Source organism: Apodemus sylvaticus, chromosome 5 (genome assembly GCF_947179515.1).
Source record: "Apodemus sylvaticus chromosome 5, mApoSyl1.1, whole genome shotgun sequence".
NCBI lineage: Eukaryota > Metazoa > Chordata > Mammalia > Rodentia > Muridae > Apodemus > Apodemus sylvaticus.
The window spans coordinates 45,198,875-45,219,871 of record NC_067476.1 but is presented as its reverse complement, the minus strand read 5'-3'; the positions used below and the strand labels follow the sequence as shown (position 1 = coordinate 45,219,871).

At 39.6% G+C, this 20,997-nt stretch overlaps 1 protein-coding gene across 8 annotated transcripts in view; it reads left to right on the top strand.

Moving 5' to 3' along the window:
* Positions 1-20,997, top strand: part of Cobll1 (cordon-bleu WH2 repeat protein like 1) — a 155,374-nt gene that overhangs the window by 126,464 nt on the left and 7,913 nt on the right. For 3 of the 8 annotated variants that reach the window (XM_052182585.1, XM_052182583.1, XM_052182587.1), the window contains 7 exons: positions 8,039-8,198; positions 8,829-8,903; positions 10,085-10,201; positions 12,587-12,818; positions 13,787-13,884; positions 15,926-17,538; positions 19,327-19,503. In XM_052182585.1, coding sequence (XP_052038545.1) covers positions 8,039-8,198; positions 8,829-8,903; positions 10,085-10,201; positions 12,587-12,818; positions 13,787-13,884; positions 15,926-17,538; positions 19,327-19,503 — 2,472 coding nt within the window. The remainder of the gene's footprint in view (positions 1-8,038; positions 8,199-8,828; positions 8,904-10,084; positions 10,202-12,586; positions 12,819-13,786; positions 13,885-15,925; positions 17,539-19,326; positions 19,504-20,997) is intronic. The other 5 variants (XM_052182586.1, XM_052182584.1, XM_052182589.1 and 2 more) reach the window with 3 other exon arrangements.

Here is a 20,997-nt window from a genome sequence, read left to right as displayed (position 1 = left end):
CAGATACAATCCAAGATCTCCTAATAGAACATTTAGCAATATCATTGCATACACTGTTTCTGTTCTTTAGGACATTTCCCCCCCTGTATTTCTGGTTCATGCAGGATTTAGTGATTTTACTGGCCATGTTATGGTGCACCTGTGATTAATATGTAAGCTACTAACATCTCCAGCGCCAGTCGGTGGTACTTCTGGGGCACACTGCTTAATTCTGTCTTCATCTATTAGATTTCATGTAATTTTTTTTTTTTTTTTTTTTTTATTTGATATAATTTATTTACATTTCAAATGATTTCCCCTTTTCTAGCCCCCCCCCCACTCCCCGAAAGTCCCGTAAGCCCCCTTCTCTTCCCCTGTCCTCCCTCCCACCCCTTCCCAGTTCCCCGTTCTGGTTTTGCCAAATACTGTTTCACTGAGTCTTTCCAGAACCAGGGACCACTCCTGCTTTCTTCTTGTATCTCATTTGATGTGTGGATTATGTTTTGGGTATTCCAGTTTTCTAGGTTAATAACCACTTATTAGTGAGTGCATACCATGATTCACCTTTTGAGTCTGGGTTACCTCACTTAGTATGATGTTCTCTAGCTCCATCCATTTGCCTAAGAATTTCATGAATTCATTGTTTCTAATGGCTGAATAGTACTCCATTGTGTAGATATACCACATTTTTTGTATCCACTCTTCTGTTGAGGGATACCTGGGATTTAAGTAAGTGAATGCTAATCTAGGTGTGGCTTCATACGGTCTATCTGATATGGGTTCCCATCAGACCTTACCATGTTCTTTCACTAGTATGTTCTAATTTTTTTCTTGTAATATTTCCCTTTTAACAGGTCATACAATTTGTGGGGGTGTGTTCCTATTTCAGGTGCAAGACTTAAACTAATAGTGCCCAGCCTTATCAGTGGCTTTAACTAGAGCAGAGAATTGAGTAGCTAATGATTAGCCAAGACAGGTTCTCCAAGGGAGTTAGAAACCTGGCTTTCTTTTCATTTTGCAAACCCTTCAGACTTAAAAATAATTTAATCTCAGACTTTCTTTTAAAAGTCCGGTCATAATTTGACTGAAGGAAATTAATTTTGATACCAAGAACTGAAGAGTTTTAAGCAGTTCATTCTGATTAGGCATGATTATGAAATTGTTCAAATGTCTATGCTATGGTACGGCTTTACCTATTCATTGCCAAGATGTAACAGGCCAGGCCTTATTATTACTGGAATCTTTGATGCTATGTTAAAGTGACTTAACAGTGGGAATTTTCAGGCAATGCCAGGCATATACAGTGACCCAACCTCAGGTACAGGACGTAAGCACAGTTGGGTTCTAGAGTTGATTCTAAGACAGATTCCAGTGGGACTCTAATTCTGCTTTCTCCCAGGAGAGATAGATGATTTAAATGTCCTGGGGGTTCATACCGGTACCTCTCTCTCTCACCTCAGTACCTATTATGTTCTTAGTTACAAAATAATTCACAGCCTGAAAATAGACAAATGTTGTAGGAGTGCCAGCTGATGCCTGTGTAGCATGTATCGGGTGCTAGACTTTACTCCACTGTGCATACATGATGTCATTTGGGTAACCCAGTCCCTTTCTGACATAGATACTGTTCATGCTTAATGTACTTAGAAGGCTGACGTTCCCAGGACAATAAATGACATGTTTCCTGGCTGAACCCCTAAATCCCATTTGTTACTAAATATTATAGTATTCCATCTTCCAAATTGATTGAGAACACTTAGTAAGCCCTTCTTCAGTTAGGCAAGTTCACATTTAATAATAATAAATTGGCTGGTCACTTTAGAGCCTTATCATGTGCATTTCTTAAGATACCTTAGTAGTTCTGCACATCTGTTTTCTAGTGTTTAATACTCCTGACTTTGGAACCCCTCCAGTCTTACATGTTGCATACTTGACCAAAACATATAATAGTTTAATTGGCTACAGTTAGATAAATACTGAAATCTTCTAATTTGCACACCCATGCTTTTTATGGAGACTTGGACCAAAGGATATATTCAATAGTAAAGGCCCCTTCACAGTACAAGGGTCTAGGGTTTCACCATGTGTTAGAAAAAGTAAAGCTTTAGACCACATAAAAGATCTTCACGTTTGACTCTTGTGGCTTTCTTTGCTTGTATCTTGACTGTAGTTCTTTCCTGAGAAAACTCTTCATGGTAACCAACCACCCTTTGTCTCCCTATTTTACCAGACAATAAAACATATCAAGCTACTTTCTTAAAGGCTCACATTGATCTCATGCATTATGTCAAAATGAAACACGTATTCCTGTTGTCAGCCTAACTGCTGATAACCTAAAGTCACAGTTCTTATTTGTTCAAAGTTTCTACCTTTGGACCATTTGCTCCAATCATTATGTTTTTATTTTGTCACTAAAGTTGATAAGTTTTCATTACATGTACTGCATAGACTGGGGTTAGGATAGGCCTTTAGGTCTAGCCTGGTCACTCAGGAGCAGTCACATTCTCCTCTAACATCCACTTTCTTAGCATCTTTGATTCAAGTTGTGTCTTCAGAAATGCACATTCCTGTGTACCTGCTCTGCAGGCTAACAGGGTGGATTTCACAGGATAAGGTTGTAAAACGCTTCCTTGGATGTCTGTGTTTTCCCCTTTACATTGTATTTATAAATTGTACTATGAAAGAGAGGGAGAGGGAGAGAGAGCAAATTTATAAAACTGCAGTTCTTCTTATTTTGATATGTTTTAAATTCCTTTGCCCTAGAAATGTAAATATCATTTAAGGAAAAAAAAACAAGCTTGTTTCTAAGACCTCCAGACTGATAAATGAATCTGTGGGTCTTCTGTCTGTGAGTTAAACCCCTGCCCATTTTTGTACTAGCTGCTTTATTATTCATCTCTACCCTGTGTTAAAGAGCTCTGACTCTAACCACATAGTTTTGACTGAGAACATTCATGCCATGACTGATTTTATCAGGTGAAAGAACAGACCTGTTGGTGAGTGTTAGCATGTGCAGCACAGAGGCGGAAGAATTTTATTATATATCTCATGAAGGCAATCAGTCAGAACTCTCGAAGCAGGGAGCTAGGGGGCAAGTAAGAGCTTCTGTTGATTCCTCTGTCTCTGACTTTACATATTGATCATCTACTGTACTCTTACTGATGTGCCAGGATAGCTGTGGACTGGCATGCCATGGGGCTCTATCAAAAGGATTTGTAAAGAAATTACATCTAACTCTGTCAGCTTTGGGGATACTTATTTGTAGAGTTTGAGGCTTCTGTGATGGTGTCTATATAAGTTACTTTTTTCTATATAATGTGATATGTCTATTACTAGATTGCAGGGAATTTCCATCATTTGCTTATGTTTATTTGTTTCCTTTACCAACTCTTAATTTTTCTTTCTAAATGTCATGTGACACAGTTTAGGTCATAAAATACTTTGAAACAGGAGAGCCAACAATCCTTTAACATGCACCTATGAATATGTGCTTTAGGATACAGTAATAGTCCTGGTAGTGTTTCTGAAAGTGTGTGTGTGTGTGTGTGTGTGTGTCCCCACCCATGTGCACAGGTATTTGTAGAGACTGGTAGTGAGCATTGATTCCCTGAAGCTGTAGTTACAAATGAGGCAGTAAAATACCAGAGGAAGATGCTGGGAACTAAACTCCTGTTGCGAGTGGCACATGCTCTTCACTGAGCAGGCATCTCTCTGATCCCTCAACAGTTTCTTATCTTCTATGATGGATAGTTTTAAAATGGTTTTTGGGTTGGTTTGGTGTTTCTGGACTTGTTTGTTTGTTTGTTCGTTGTTGTTATTGTTTTGCCTTGAACAGCCTGGTGACTGCTCCAGGTTCTGCCTCCTGACCAGCATAGACAAGAAAGGCTGCCTGCCAAACCTCTTCTGACCTGACACATGAGACATTTGTTACTTTCAGAAGATAGTAAGTGGAAGTTTTGAGAACACAAGAGAAATCAGTAGAAGGCTTCTTTAACTTTATATTCTACTGAGAATGGTATTTAAACAGGACCAGGTCCTGTGTCCTGTGTTTTATGCTCTGCTGTTTGTCACAGAAGGTCCTTGAATTTCACAAGTCCATTAAGGATGCCCTCCCTAGGGGTCTGGTTGCAATATTTAATCAGATTTGACAGTGTTAGTGGCTCTGAATCCAAATGTGGGCTTGGGTGCATGTTGTGGCTCTTTCCTTGAATGGTTATGGAGAGGACTGAAGGGTTCTGGAGGAAGGAGCGGAGTGTTTGGTAAGGGCTGGCTTAGGTTTGGCTGTAGTTATTTTACCAAGTATTATGGAAGTTTAATTGGTCGCTTCGTCAAAGGTCATGATGGAGCGATGCTGAACTATCTATCCCCTTTGTAAAGGGAGTAAGTGGGCAGTGAGATGTTTGTAGCTGAGTGTGTGCTTCTGTAGAGCTCATGGCTTGTGTCCCCTGAGATATATTCTTTACAACTTGACCCAGGTACTAAGTCAATTTTTTTCTTGCTTGGGGTTGGAAAGTTCCTCTGGAAAAGTATTTTAAAAGTATGAAATAGTAAATTTGTTAAATTTTTCTTAATAACAATGTACAAGAGTTGAAAATTTTCTGTGACTCTGGGTAGTGGTGGCACACACCTTTAATCCCAGCTCTTGGGAGGGCAGAGGCATACAGATTTCTGTGTTTGGTCTTCAGAATGAGTTCCAGGGCATCCAGGGCTTCACAGAGAAATGTCTCAGTGCCAGCCTCTTCATAAATAAATAAATAAATAGGAAAAGAAAAATCCCTATGAATTAGTTCACTACTCTTTAATGTACCTAATTGTTTTGTAAAAACTCAGGCTATACATGCATTCCTGGTTCAAGTTCACCTCAGCTTCTAATGATCATTATAAAACTTTTATGAACAGGACTGTTGAAATACAGCAGTAAGCAGAATTGGAAAAGAAATTTCTGCGCCCTTCTAGTCTGTTGGGGGGTAGGTACCAACACCAAATAGTTAAACCAGCTCTATAGTAGGCTAGAAAATTTTGAAATGCTGGTTTAAGAGCATCAAGCTGACAGCAAAGGGGAGCTGTTGGGAGTCAGGGAATTAACAGAGGAGGTACCATATGAGAAATAACTAGCAGAGAATGTGGGGTACAATACTGTGTTACCAGAAGAGAGAGTTCTAGGCTCAGAGAACACAAAGGTTCTCCACCTGGAGGTGAGAAGACAGTGTGGTGAGGCCACTATAGCAGATACAAGTCAGCAGTCCTTGGGGAAGGAAATGACTGCAGAGATCTTGGAGCCATAGTATCGCTTAGAATTTTTTCCCCTGAGCCAACAGAGAAGTCATCAGTGGGTTTTGAGTGAAGTAACTTATGATGGGGTACATCTTAATGAGAAAGTCCCTATTAATTGATGTGCCAAGAAAAGCCTAGAGAAGTCGATGTCAGTTTAGAAGGGTCTCAGGATTCTGAGTAGAAGCCATCCAGATGCTAGGTGTTAAGGGAAGAGCTGACAGATGACAGCGGTGTGGCTAGGGAGAGCCCATGAGGGAAGACTGGGGGACAGCGTCTCTGCTGAGGCTTGTGGGGACCAGGAGGGAGACAGTGCTTTGGTGAAGAAGAAAAAGCAGTGGTTATCAAGAGCTCAGGTTTAGTCGTGCTAATACTAAGTATCCTTAGACATTTAGTGGAGATGGACGAGGGGTCTGGGAGGGAGGTTTGGGGTCCATTAATTATGTAAGGAATACTCAAAATAAGATAACAGTGAGCTTTCCCAGAGAGAGAGAACATAGATCTAACATGAATTATATACTGTAGGAGAGAGTCCCACTGATGTTCTTCAGGAGATGAGCAGTAACAGACAGCAAAATCGAGTAGCTGGAGTATGGGACTGTGGAGAGGAAGGAGGAGCATTGATCCCAGGAGTAAGAAGTTTGAATAGCAGCGGTCAACTCTGCTTAGTGCTGTACAGCTCAAATCATGGAGCCTATTTATTAAGTGACTATTACATATTTTTGGTCAAGTTTGGTAAAGTATTAATGAATCAGAGGTTTAGAAAAACTTAGATAGCAGGACTACAGTACAAAATACAGTTCAGACTAAATGTACAAACTCTGTGAAGCTGTTGCCTTGTAGTGGCAGAAGCAGAGTTGGTAAGGCTAGGAGGCAGCAGTTAGCCTGCTGAGAAAGGCTTGTCGTAGGGTTTGCTCACAGTCACCTGCTGTGGGGCAGCAGGGTCTGCTTGTGTGCTCAAAGGACCTGCTTCTGAGATGTGTGTATGTGTGTACATGTATGTATGCAGGCATATATATATGAAAGTGTGTATGTGTGTGTACGCGCTTGCGCACATACACACACACACACACACACACATATATATATATATTATGATATGTTGCAAGTTGACTTCTGATATTTACATGTGGAAGATCACACACAACTATGTGTGGGACAGACACAAATACACAAACACATGCACATACATACACACATATACTCTGCACACTAATAAATGTAAAATAATGTAAAGCATGATTTAATCTATGTTTTTAAGTGAATATATGCATGAAAATAAAAAAATATATGTGTCATAGAAATGGGAAGGAGGGCATAAGAAGGATGAAGGAGAAATATATATGTACGTATGCATGAATATGTATTTTTGTATGTATACATGTATGAGTATATGTGTGTTATTTATATTTATAAAACTCCAATGAACTATTTTTGTGATTTTCACCATTTTATTTTTAATTAGCATGCCATAGGTAAATTTATGGAATTACTGAATAAAGTGTGTTTTAGTTTATTCTCCTCCCCTATTTCTCACTCCTTTGTCTCTCTCCTTCACCCTTCCTTATGTTCTCCTTCCCATTTTCCCTTTGTTTCCATGTCACATGTAGAGTTTTAATGTTTTTAATATTTTTATACTAAAAAGCCTAGATTGGATGAGCTCTTTAAATTTCTCTTTATGTTTATAGATGTTTGTGTGTATGCACATGCGTGCATTCATGTTTATGTATATGCATGCTTGAGTTCCTGTCCCACATACAAATGTGTGCTACATTGCACATGAAGGAGGTCAGAAGGCAGCTTTGCAAAAGTTAGTTGCAGGGGGCCAACCCCAGTTGTTCTTTCTTGGTTCTTCTGAGGTAGGGGCAAGACTTGGTCTTGTGATATATTTAGGATTGCTGTTGAATAATAAAACATTTACCTATCTTAAGTCTAAGTCACTTTGCTATTGTAGCTGACCCACCTGAGTTCCTTTGAGGCCAGAAGCTGCAGTCTCTGGCATTGAACACCTCCTAGCAAACCAGCATGGGATTAGTTAACAGACTTAATTGTTAGAGCCTTTTTCCTACTGTCTAGATGCCTCTTGCTTGTCAGGCAAGGGGACGGTTTAGAACAATACACTTCTACTGAACTAGGAGAAGAGAGTCACCCTTTCAGAAGGGTGCATGTGCATGCTGGTGTGCTTTGGGACACCAGGGATTATTGTTAGGCATCTTCCTTGATTGCATCCCACCGTAATTTTTTTGTTACAGGGTCTCCCACTGAATCTTGAGCTTACCAGTTGGTTTGACGGGCTGCCCATTGAGACTGTGATTCACCTGTTTCCACTGCCCACCCTTACACTGGCTTTACAGATGTAGGATACCTTGAGTGGGTTTTAAGCCAGGGATCTGAACTTAATACTGCATGCTTACAGAGGAACCCCTACCCTTTGGTCCATCTCCCCAGTGCCTCCTTTTCCTTTGCATCTAATAATCTCTCCAGAGATTTCCTCAAATGTTAGCTTTCAATTGTGTCACTTCAAAATCTCGTACACTGTAGTTTGTTATTTAAGCTCAAACCCATCATCTTAGGCTAATTCTTTTTTAGAAGTGCCATTTTTGTTTGTTTATGTATCCATTCTCTATTCTACCATCTATATATGACAGATGCTTCATAAATATTTTGAATGAATGGCTGTTGTGCTCTGTTTGGGTATTTGATATGTTTTGGATGGAGGTCAGCGCCATCCTGAAGTTTGTGGTTGATTGCTCAATGTAGAATTGTTTGGCCATTTTGTTTTCTACAGAGTTCCTCTGAAGCATTCATGGTGAGGACAGGATCACTGCAGCTCAGTAGCACATCAGTAGGAACTTCATCTCTGAAGAGAACAAAGCGAAAAGCACCTGCCCCACCTTCGAAAACCTCCCTGGCTCAGACGAATGAAAGGAACTCTGCAGCTGCTCATGGTATCCTCCTGGGAGCAGTACAGTGGCTTGGGCTTTGTGTTAAGTGCAGCCAGTGAAAACAATGGGGGGGGGGTCATGATTTGTCTTTTTCCTCCTTTTAGACAGGCTCTCCCTATGTATGCTTAGCTGCTCTAGAACTCCCTAATCAGACCAGGCTGGCCTCAGACTCCCAGAGATCTGTCTGCTTCTGACCCTGGGTGCTAGGATTTAATGCATGAACTTGGAAATTCATATTCATATTCTCTTTCTCTCTCTCTCTCTCTCTCTCTCTCTCTCTTTCTCTCTCTCTCTCTCTCTCTCTCTCTCTCGGCACTAGGTCTTTAAAATAGTCTGATTATTCTCACTTAAGTGCTTTTGAAAAATCTGCAACAAAAATGACAAATTTATACAGCTTGATTATTGTAATAGGCACATGAACAATATGCAGATTTATTTATTTATTTACCACCATTCCATGATTGACTACATAGGAATGGGGATGGAGATAGAACTTACTCATATTGCAACTGGACTGTTAAGTGCCTTTGTAAGTTTAGGTTCATCCTTCCTGGATTAAGTAAAAGCAGAACATTCCACAGGAGTTGTTTCTCTTCTGAGTGTGACTTTTATCAGTTGTCTTGCATCTTTCAGGCTTACCTTTGGAAGATGGAGTTGCTCCAGACAGTATTTTGGAAGTGAGCTCTCCCGAGGGAATGTCTAGCCCAGGTATGAACTCTTCACCCCCCTCCCCCCACTGAAATTGTGAAGGAAAGAAATGTCTGTAGAATAGAGAAATGGATCTAATTGGAATGCTTCTTGTCCTGGGAGATTTGCGATGTGAATTCTTTCTACACGTTTGTACTATGAAACAAATCCAACCCCCAACCACCACCAAGGACTAGACATTAGGATAAGAAACAGGCAGAAATCACATTTTCAGTTCTGGAGTTGGACCCCAAGTGCTTTCTCTATTTGGTCTCTTGTTTTTCCTTATGCACTCTCTAGTGAGCAGTTAGCAGCCTCCTTCTACACAATGCCACACTCCGATGAGATGATTCCTTGGTAGGTTTCAAAGACTTAACAGTCTCTTTCTGCAACTGCTTCAGTTAAGAATTCAGCTTTCTTGTGTTCTCCTCTTCACAAGGAGTTCCCCTCACAGGAGCTTTCTACAACATCACTCTCCTTGTGGATTCTCCCAAGGAAATGAAGTTTTTTAAAAAAATCAAACATTGTGATTTGCTTTTAATTGCTTCAATCGTAAGTACTTAGAAGCTTTTGTAAGAATGGGAGAAGAGTGTAGTGGTACAAATCCATAATTGCAGCACTTGGGAGGTTGAGGCCAACCTGCCTTAAGAAGGAAAAAAGTATTTAAAAATGTCATACTCTTAGTACATTAGCATGCAGATAATTTGTAAATGTGAATGTTGGCCAGGTTTGAGTCCTTGGATTATACCGTTTATATTCACAGAGATACAAGTTTAGGAGCAACTTAACTTTCTTCTTGACTCTCACGTGATACTTAGAAGTTTGGGATTTTAAGTTGTAAAAGAATTCTCTGTTTATAAGTAAAATGTTGCTATTACATAAGTAGCAGGTTTTTTTTTTTCTTTAGAGCAGTCTACACAGTTCATTCCAGCTCATCTACAACCATCTCATTCTGCACAGGGAACTTACCAAGATAATATTGCCAACATAAAATGCATACAGGAAGGAATTAGAAGGTTTTAAAGTTTGGGAAAGATGGGCAGGCTACTCAGACTTTGGCCTATATCTGTTCCTGTCTTTTCAGGGCTATTCCTTGGTGTATGTGACTAGCAGCACAGATCCGACCACACCTGGATGCGTGTTTGCTTTGTTTTAACTTTTTTCTCTAAGTGCCATTTCTACAGACTCTACTTCTTTGACAGAGGGCTCCCTTGGCCCCGGCTTCCTAAGCCAGGAGCAGTGCGCTGTGCCCAAGCCGACGACAGATGAAATCTCTGAGGGCCCTGGAACTCCAGAGGCAGCTGTAGCATCCTTGACCTGTAGGTGCTCAGGCTGGAACTGGCTGGGGCTTTGTAGAAGTCATTGAGTATAGATTAGATTGTTCATTACGCCCTGTAAAATGTTTCGTAAGTAAATATGTGGCGATTCCCTCTTTCCCTTGAAGTTTTATCCAGGTTTGAAATGTGCGGTTTTCCTGAACCATCTTAAATAAGCAAGGCAAAGTGTAGAGAGACGCCACTCGCCAGCTCTGGGACCACTTCTGCTTGTTTTTGGCTCTCTACCATTCTTAAGGGCTGCTTGATTTTTTTTTTATTCTCAATGAATATGTAAGCGAATATTTACACTGAGAATATTTACACTTATTCTTTACTGAATTCTACCCATTTGCTATGTGTGGTTTATTTTCTCTAATGTAGTCTCAGGTATTTTTCCTTGTTTAAAAGTAGAATCATTTTGTTATAAGATAGAACAATATTATAATTATATGACACTTGGATCTCGTCATAAATTTACTCATGTTTTAAATCTCAAAGCCCTTTATCCTTTCCACCTAGTCACCTAAAATTAGGATACTGTCCTGTGCTCCAAACAAATGCAAAATTGTTTGGAGACTTTGGCAAAAAGTTTGATGAGGATTTTGAGATGGGTAGAGATTAACCTCATCTGCCCACACACAGTGCAGTGCTGACTAGAAAGAGAATCGTGTTTAGGACTGACTTAATAGAACTGTATTTACCAGAGGCATAGTATCTGTCAAGCAGTTTTTCCATTTTGATAATATCTTGGAAAAACGTGATATCTGAAAAGACATACTTAAATGTTAAGTTTAATACCTTTGTAAATCAAAGACAGCAAACAAACACTTCCTCTGAAATATTAGTTGTATTTCATCTCCATGTGTTTCAATTTTATTTAAATTCTGATTCCTTAATATTTTCTTGAGTAAACAAATCGTTATGAGGGAACTAGTCAACAGTACTAGCACCTCTTCCTTTCTTTCTTTTCTCTTTCCTTCCCTCCTTCCCTCTCTCCCTCCCTCCTTCCCTCTCTCTCCCCCATTTTCTCTTTCTTCCTTTTTCTTCCTCTTCTTCCTCCTCATTCTTCCTTCTTCCTCTTCCCTTCCCCTCCTCCCTCCTCCCCTCCCCCTCCTCCTTCTCGCCTGCCCTTCCTCATCCTCTTCTTTCCTTTTTACTTTCTTTGCTTTTATTTTTTCTTTTCTTTATTTTCTTTATTTTCTTTCGTTTCTTTCTTTCTTTTGTAGGCTTGATCTGTGGTATAGTCTAGGCTGGCCCCAAATTTTCCATATAGAGCAGGCTGGCCAGAAATACAGATGTACCCTCCCTGCCTTCGGAGTTCTGGGATTAAGAGGGTGTGCGCCGTGCTTGACATTCATTTTATTTTGTTTCGTTTTGAGGTTTCTGTTGTTTTGTTTGAAAAGGATGTGGCTGTATTGTTCACTTAAGACTAATCATTGATGATTAAAGAGAAATCATTCTCTTGCCTCCGTCTTCCCAGGAGCCATGTTTCTTTTTTCTTTCTTTTCATTCCGATTGATTGATTGATTGATTGATTGATTGATTGAGACAGGTTCTCTCTACAGAGCGCTAGTTGTCCTGGAACTCACTTTAGACCAGGCTGGAGTTGAACTCACAGAGCTCTGCTTGCCTTTGCCTCCCGAGTGCTGGGATTAAAGATGTGTGCCACCACACCTGGCTCATATCATTTCTTAGAGATCAGAAGTTAACACAGTCTCCTGTCTCAAACTAAAATTAAATGTCTGTTTCAGTATATGCACGGTCTGCCCACTGTAGCAGTGGTATATCACCTTAGTGCCCTCACTCAAAGCTAAACTTCATTTAGAAGCTATTAGGTGAATGGAGATGGTTAATTTGTTTAAGCAGAAATTGAGAACCTTGTGTATACTTTGACTTCCACTGATAATATTGAATTATGAGCACTTAGTTGCTGGAATGTCTGTCTGTCTGTCTGTCTGTCTGTCTCTCTTTCTCTCTCTCTCAGTGCTAGTGTCTGCTGAGACAGTCTGCAGACATACTAGTAGACAGTACAAAAACCTCATATATTAGTAATTTGAATTTTAAGTTGTTAATTTGTTTAATTCACATTATTATGTGACTATAAAGGACCTAACCAAAGGTATTGATTCATAAATGCAGTTATGTGGCATTTATAAGGTTAACCTTTCATGAACAAAGCCCAGAGTGATAAACATGGTTCTAGAATGATAGGACTGTGAGATGACCTGCTTCACCCACATATGTCCCTTCACCATTAGAAAAGCACTTCACTGTTACATTTTAAGAGTCTAGCTAATTATTACTATAACCCCCCTGCTAGATTGCTTAGGATGAGCAGGGAAGATTAATATTTAGGATTGTGTCTGCATTTTTTTTTTTTTTTTGTAGCTGGTGTAAGCTCTGATTACAGTCTTGAAGAGATAGATGAAAAGGAAGAATTGGGCGAGGCATCTAAAGATCAGGCTGGAAGTAGTTCTGTGAAGTTGTCTGACATTGCTTCAGCATCTACTGATATAACTACAGTGGAGAATTATCCGGATTCAGCCCTTGGCATCAGTGATGGAGAGACGTCTCCAAATTCCAAGGGAAAAACTCAGGAAGGCAGAAACACAGAGGGGCAGTAAGTCGTTTCTTTGTCTCAAGTGTTGTGGTAGTTTGTTGAATTAATGCTTTTCTTGGAAAAATAAGGGATACTTTAAGCTTAGCTATAGTTGGCCATGTTTTTGAGATTCTATTTTCTCATACTATCCTTGTAAAGTGCTTATTAATGAAGTATCAAGTTACATGTAAATGTGTTCAAGTAAAATCCCAGTTCAAGAGTTGTAGCATCTCCATGTTAGGTAATTATCAAATATAGTTAATTTGTATAAGTCAAAAATAAAATATTCTTTTTTTCATATATTTTTTCTATTATCTGCTTGAACCAAGCAAATAAACTTTTTCACTCTGTGCCAAATGCATTTGGCCACTTTCCCTACCTGGACTGTGAAACCACCCTATAAGTTAGAAGTGAGTTAAGCCACAGCATTGTTGGCAATCAAGTCTGCGATGCAGAAATTTCGAAAGCTGTGGTCCACTAGTGCTGTTTGAAATGTTAAGATGAAATACACAAGACTGAATAAAGATGAAAGCAAACAAGTAAAATAAGCTTTCTTCATCAGAAGTTGGCCTAATTTGCATGGAATTGTCTCCAAATTAAACTTTTCTATCACCAGAAAAAAATCAGAGAAGTCAATTCACATCCTGATTTATGGAGTTGACTTTTCCAGATATGAGATTAAAGTATTCTATTTCATTTCCTTTTGTCTTTAAGATAAAAATAGCTTCTAATAACTAAGTGAAGATGTTCATTTGGAAGAGTATCCATTTTACATCTTTTTTTTTTTTGCAGTAGGACCACTGTACTGAAGCTAATGTTTCATAGCAGCATTTCCTCTGTTCTGTTCTCCTTTGCTATCAAATTTCTAATATTTGGCAGAAGGGGGTGATTATTTCAGTCCATCTGTCTTCGAAAAAACTGCAGCCTAGTTTCTTTGATGGTGTGTTTGAATAAACTTCACTTCTCACATACAGTTTCTTCACTTCCAGAGGGCCACATCACCCTGTTGTATGCCATCTAGGCAATGAGGACAAAGAATCTGACAGTATAAAAGACTTGAAGACATTGGGCCCAAACCAAGAGAGTGGTGAGTGTTACAAACAGGAATGGCCAGCACTGTCATAGACCGATGAACCAAGGACTGTTCCTAAGGACATGTTGAGGCAGCTCTTTCATGTATGGGTTCATTTAATACCTGTCCCATTTACGAGTATTATGAGAACTGTCATTCTTAGTTTTAATATCACAGAAAACCATGACGATACTGTCTCATAATATCTTCATGTGGTGGACGTAGGATCTGAACATGGACAATATCACAGTGGTCTTTTTGCTGTCTTGCTGCTCCTCCTGATGGTCTACCTTTTGAGGCTACAGAATTTAACTTCAGATCTTAAACTTTGGTCCTCTGTGCTTCTGTCTGTGACCTGAGTTCCTCTCAGTTCCCTAGTGCATATTTTACTTCATACTCAAAATTGCCACACTCTGGATGAAACTTGACTGCCTGATTTTCAAGCAATCCAATTATGCAACATTGTTTGCCACCGTTTCTCCATTCTTAAGCCCAAATTAAGGCAGTTTCTTCTTTTGTTCATGATGTAACAGGTTCAGTTCTGCCAGTTGGCATAGGGTCATGCCATCCTTGAATAGCAAACTGTTTCCATCTACTTTGGCCATTGAGTTTCTATCCACACCCTTCTCTTATGTCAACTTTGTTACTTGATTACTGCAAGCCATGAACTTCAGAATTCCTGACTTCCCAGCCAGGTCATAGTTGGATAAGGGAACTGAATCTATGACTTCCTGTGAAACCCTTATAGCACAGAACAAGATGCAAAGACACACATAACTTATCTACATAGGATTGAGCTTCAGCATAGAATAGTGCTCAGTAGAGAAGTCAAGGAATGCATGATGATACATACCTCTTAAGGGAATGAGCAAACCGATGAGTTCCTGTGGGCCAGTCTGTGTTAAGTGATAATTTTAATAGTCATAGAAAACAAACGCAGGGCTATAGAATTCATATTCAGGGAGGAAATTGATAGTTCCAGTACTACTGTTGTTGAGGATGGTGCTTGTGATGGTGGTGGTTGTGGTAGTGTATGTGTGTGTTTGCCCTGCAAGTAATGCAGGACTCCATAGATAATGTGAATGTGTTTATATCTGATTAATTTTTTTCCAATTTTAGTATTCTTCTCTGATAGTACATTAAAATATTCTAAAACTCTGTCTTGGTTCAATTTTCATTGTTTACAGTGTTATGGCAATAGTGTTGTTATTGAAAACCATGATTTTATAACTATTACATTTGGGAGTTACTATTTCTTTTGTACTACTAGGGTTTGTGTAGGGCTTTGAACACAGAGGTGAGGCCTCTAATACTTATGTAGATCCCAGTCTTTAGAGCTCTTCCTTACATGAAAGCACATAGCTGAGTTCTCAGTACTCAGAAGGCTGAGTACTGACCCTGCTTAAATAGTAAAACTATAAAACTCAAACAGTCACTCCCCTTTTTAATTTGAGAGTCTCCTCAGTAAGATTTTGGCACCTAGTGCTAGGTTAGTTACAAGAATATCTCAGTAATATTTTCTGTGATCTACATGTTTTGTACCATCGTGTAAGTCGATATTAGCTTTGAATCGCGAAAAAGTAGAAATATAATGCAGTAGCTACCTTCTCCCTCTAATGGCATTCCTTAGAACCAATGCAGCCATTTATAGATATTTTTGTGAGCATCATTGTTAGATATGAACAAGAGTGGGCAGCTCATTCATAGCAGGGTATAGGTTGTCTTCTTCAGTCTTTTGGAATAATTATGTATTGGAGAGTGATAGAGAGTGATTGATAGGTCAACTCATAGAAAATATGAGACCTGAAATTCAGACTGTTAACATTAATGAATTAGAGTTGCTTATCAAGGATTTATAAAAATATTTTTACACATGATTATTTTCCCATAGAAACAGCCTATACTGTTTTCTTAGCTCAATACTTGCCTTTGTGTTATTAGTCTGAAAGTGGATTGTAGCACTCAAATTATCCAGTTATAGATGGGTGAGAAACATTGAAAACTTGAATTCTCCATTTTAAAATATATGCTTGACATTATTTTTTTTTCCTCCCAGTAGTTCAAAATGAAATCATGGTCTGTGCCACAAGCACAGATTATGTGACAGACAGACCGAGGAAAATGGAAACCACCATAGAAGGTGAAGCACCGAAGAAAGCCAGCGACGTGGAAGCTGATAGATTGTCAGGCTCTCCTGCATGTAGAGTGGATAATGTTAAAAGTTCGAGGGAAAATCATCTAACGGCATCACCAGGACCAGATCAAAAATGGAATCAACCAGGTGTAGAGAGGACAGAAATGCAGGATGCAGCAGTTCAGGCCTCCCCTGTGCACAGCACTTTTGATGGGAATCACGAAGCCCATAATTCATCTGACCTCAGGGTTGATGAGACTGTGCAGACTTCAGAGAGCAGCACATCAACTCGGCACTCCTCTGCAAGTCTCCAAGATTCTGTAAATGCCTCAAGAGAATTCAGGAGTCAGGGCACCTCAACATATGTACAAGATAGACTCCCTGGGAAAGAACCGGCTTGTACACATGGGAACGGTGACCCTCTGTCGCCTGTAGATGGAAGTGATAAGAATCCAGCTGCTTCTTACCTAAGGAACTTTCCACTTTATAGGCAAGACTACAACCCCAAGCCGAAACCTTCAAATGAGATTACGAGAGAGTATATACCTAAAATTGGAATGACTACTTATAAAATAGTGCCTCCTCCAAAGTCCCTGGAAATGGTGAAAGACTGGGAATCAGAAGCAGCTGGGAAGAAAGATGACCAAAAGATGCTTACTCTAGGGCAAAGGCACACGATTGAGAATATGACAGAAACCACCTTGCAGATAGAAGCCCCTGATACTTCTAAAAGCTCACCGCAGCCCCAGCCTGACCTTAAACCAAAGCCCGGCTCAGGAATGGAGCGTCATTTGCATAGGACTGTGAGCTCACCAGTTGGTACTGAGATGAACCCTCCCAAACCTCCCAGACTGACAACGGACACGGGCACCATTCCTTTTGCACCAAATTTGGAAGATATAAACAATATTTTGGAGTCAAAATTTAGATCCCGAGCTTCAAATCCCCAGGCCAAACCAAGTTCGTTCTTCTTGCAAATGCAAAAGAGAGCATCAGGCCACTATGTGACATCTGCCGCTGCTAAGAGCGTTCACACTGGCCCTGGGCCTATCCCTAAAGAACCAACACTCAAGGAGGCACAACGAGACCCACAGCTTTCTCCAGATCAGCGTCTTTCTCCTTTAAGTGAAAGGACTCACTCTGCTCCACTGCCCAGTATTTCAAAAGCTGATGATGATATAGTTCAGAAGCCTGCTGAGATCTCTCCTCCTCCTGTAGCTCCCAAACCTATGACTCTTCCTGCTGAGGCCTCTCTTCCTCCTGTAGCTCCCAAACCTATGACTCTTCCTGGTAGTCAGGGAGCATCACTAAACCTGAAGACCTTGAAAACATTCGGGGCCCCAAGACCATACTCCAGTTCGGGCCCCTCACCCTTTGCCCTTGCTGTGGTGAAAAGGTCACAGTCGTTCAGTAAGGCATGCCCAGAGTCACCCAGTGAGGGCTCCTCTGCCCAGTCTTCAGCTGCCACACAGGATGAAAAGACACAGGCAGTAAATAAGTCTATGGTGGGCTCCCAACATGACGATGTCGATAAGGTAACTTAACTTTTCCAGTATAAATAATCAGATTCCAAAACAACTTGGTTAAAGTAGAGGACAGCTCATTTTATACCAGTACTTTGGTATATTTATGTGTTGCTTAGCTTTGAATTAATATCTTTGGGAAAAGACTGGTAATACTTAAGAACCTGAGTTTTTACTCTGAGAATTCATTTAACTCAGACCTTGTTATAATGGCATTTTTACATAATTATATCATGAGAAAATATTTTAAAGTTTATTTATACACTTGTATAATTACTGAGAGTCGTGGCTATTTTCCTGTGCTTTGCTAACTTTTTTTTTAGCTGTCCCCATGGTTTACTTTATTTTTCTCTTACACATTCATAGTATTATCTAGTAGCCAAATAAGTAGCTTTTATCACTTGAAATAAATAGTACCAGAGATATCATGGGCTAAAAGTGTCCAATTGTGTGTTTTCTGTCACGCACATTCAATGTCAGCTTACCAAACATCTCTCAGATAATTTAATTGAAAATGAAAATACCTTTAAAATGTAGCTTTCTTCATTATCCAGTTTGTTATTTTCCATTATAAATATGTAGACCAAAATACCATCCAACCATGATAATTTGGAAAAAGTCCCATTGACCTGAATCGTCAACTAAGAAGTTTGCTTTCTGGATTCACATAAAATAGTCAAAGATGATTAAATTCACAGTGTGACTCATGGTAATCCACAGGCAATCTTTAAAAAACCACTTTTTGTACTTTACTCTGGTAGTATTTAAAGAATACTTTCATATTTATGTGATGATTCTAGGACCATTTTGTACAACTTTCCCAAATATTCCTAAACTAAGAGAATGGTGACCTTGCTACAGAGTAAATATTTTTCTATAATGTTAAGGTAATATTTACCTTGAAGGATATTTCCTCATACATTTGACATTTATGTCTGTTAGGTTAATCTAGCATCAGGAAGTGATATGTGATACAGAAATGGATTCTTGACTTGGGGAGAGCCTTTGTTTTCCCTGAAATGGATCACCATTCCTAAACAATAAAAGCTTAGTTTAGATAGACTTTTTGGGTCACAGCCTCAGTTCTGTGTAGTTCATTTAGACAGTAAATATACATATTAGACATTTTGTGAAAAAAATTTCAAGATTGTTTGATATAATACTTCAGTTAAATCAGTTAGTAAATATTGGTTCTTAAGAGGTTTAATTAAATTTCTGATTATTTAATTTGGAAGCTCTTAACATTTATTTTTAGTCTTATGGGAAAAGTCAAGAAAACTTGCTGAACTCATAGTTCTTGAAGTTTCTAGAAACAACAACAATAAAAAAGTCCAGGCAGTTACGTGTAGTAGAGACATTAATATCCCCGTTAAGTCATACTGGCTTTAAAAGTATGAGATTGTCAGTATTCAGCTGCCTTATACACTTGCCTGGCTATGTTAGAAAATGGATTATTTGTCAGTTTGTGGAATTTTTGATCATGATTTTTTGACTCTGGTAGCCAGTCCCATGTTTTTGCAGTATTAGTGTTCTTGGACTTACACACAGGAAAATTGCCACATTATACACGAAGCAAAAAGAGTTAGCACTTTTCTTGCACATGGTCCTAAGTGAGAAGGGAAGATACATTATTGATCTCCCAGCTGGCCCTGACAGAACTGAGGCATAAATGGTAAAGTGTAGGGCTGTGTCTGTTATGAGTATGGCAAATGTGGTTTTGAAAGAGTAATTAATAATGAAAGTGTTTTTTTTAAAATAGGACTCTTGGAACTCATAAAATATATTGCATTTTTTTAATAGCAAAATAAACCTGTAGAGAACGAGCACAGCTCTCAAATGCTGACTCTGGCTGATGGCCCGTCGTTCACCCTTAAGAGACAGAGTTCTCTGACATTCCAGAGCTCTGACCCAGAGCACGTCCGACAGAGCTTGCTCACTGCAATCCGGTCTGGAGAGGCAGCTGCCAAGTTGAAGAGAGTAAGTTTCCCTATCAGATGGGTAACATCTCATTTTCAACTCTTTTCTGCCAGAGATCATATTTGAGGTATAAAGGGAAGGAATCGGAGACTTATACAGACCTAAAAATATGTCGTCATTTTTTTTTCTTTTCTTCCCACTCTGTGGACCAGGTGCAGAATATGACTATATTTATTGTTGAATATGTGGAAAGCTAGCCTTAAAATTCTCATTTTAAGAAATTACATTAGCACTGTAAGAAAGACTCTATTGAGCCCACCCCACCCCATTTTTATTGCAGAGAAGGTGGACTTTTACCAATGAGACCATTTATGTTTGCAGTCATCTCTCAGCGGTCTAAGTAACTGCTGTCTCTGGGTTTTAGGGACAGTTTTATAGCTTCAGTTACAGAACGTAGAGAGGAATCTAGGGAATGTAGAAGACCTCCGCATGGTTCAGCTCATCCTTGCTTAGCTGGAGAAGAGCGATGAGAGGGAGTTGTGATTCCTCTGGACGGAATGTACGTGTCCCAAGCGAGGCTCTCCTCGCTCTCCACCGTCTTCCTCTGAGAGCGCATGGTCAGGTTGACCAGCCTGCCGTGGACCCTCATCAGTCATGCTAAGAGAAGCATCTCAACATGGAAGTTCGTATTCCACTGACCCTCTGGGTTTCATGGAAGGAGCTTCTTTGCTAATCACATTAGGATGCAGTTAAAGACCAATTAAAAGACGTGTTGAGTAAAGCATTGAGTTCCATGGGAATTAAAGCTACAGAGGAATAGAAATACTGAAAAACAGAAATACAAGAGTAGTGTCTTTGGTGTTTCTACCACATCAGCCCTTTCTTTGCAGAACCATCCAAGGCAGGAGGGAGGGAGGGAGGAAGGGAAGGACGGAGGGAGGGAGGGAGGGAGGAAAGGAGGGAGGGAGGGAGGGAGGAAGGGAGGGAGAGAGGGAGGGAGAGAGTATGTAAAACCACTGAAGCCAAACAATGTATTAAGTAGTTTCAGAAATGATAGAACCATAAGGGAATAATTCAGAGGACACATCTAAATGTTTCAGATTTTTATATAGGTACCAAGGCAGCAGAAAATTTGTATAGATTTAAATGTTGAAAATAGTATTTACCAGTCTTCACAATTTTTTTTTTATCAAGGGAAAAATATACCAATATCAATCAATGGCACATTCTTGCTTAGGAAATATTTTCTGTTCTATACTCAGGAAGTTAAAGAAGAGTTCAAGCCAATGGCTACCAATCTAAGATTCCTAAATTCAATAAATTTGAGGCACATATATTTTTAGTAGACACGCAGGGCAGGAAGATAATTAAGCCATGCCACTGCCATCTCTGTAGCGTGGACCTGAAAAGCAGTATTGCATTACATCTACAGGAGAGCCCAGTGCCTACATGGGAGTTGAGCGCAATGCTTTCAATTGGGCAAGTACATCTACTAACTAGCTTCAGTCTACACATTGCAGAATACTGTAGATTGAACTGCAAATGTATTTCAGG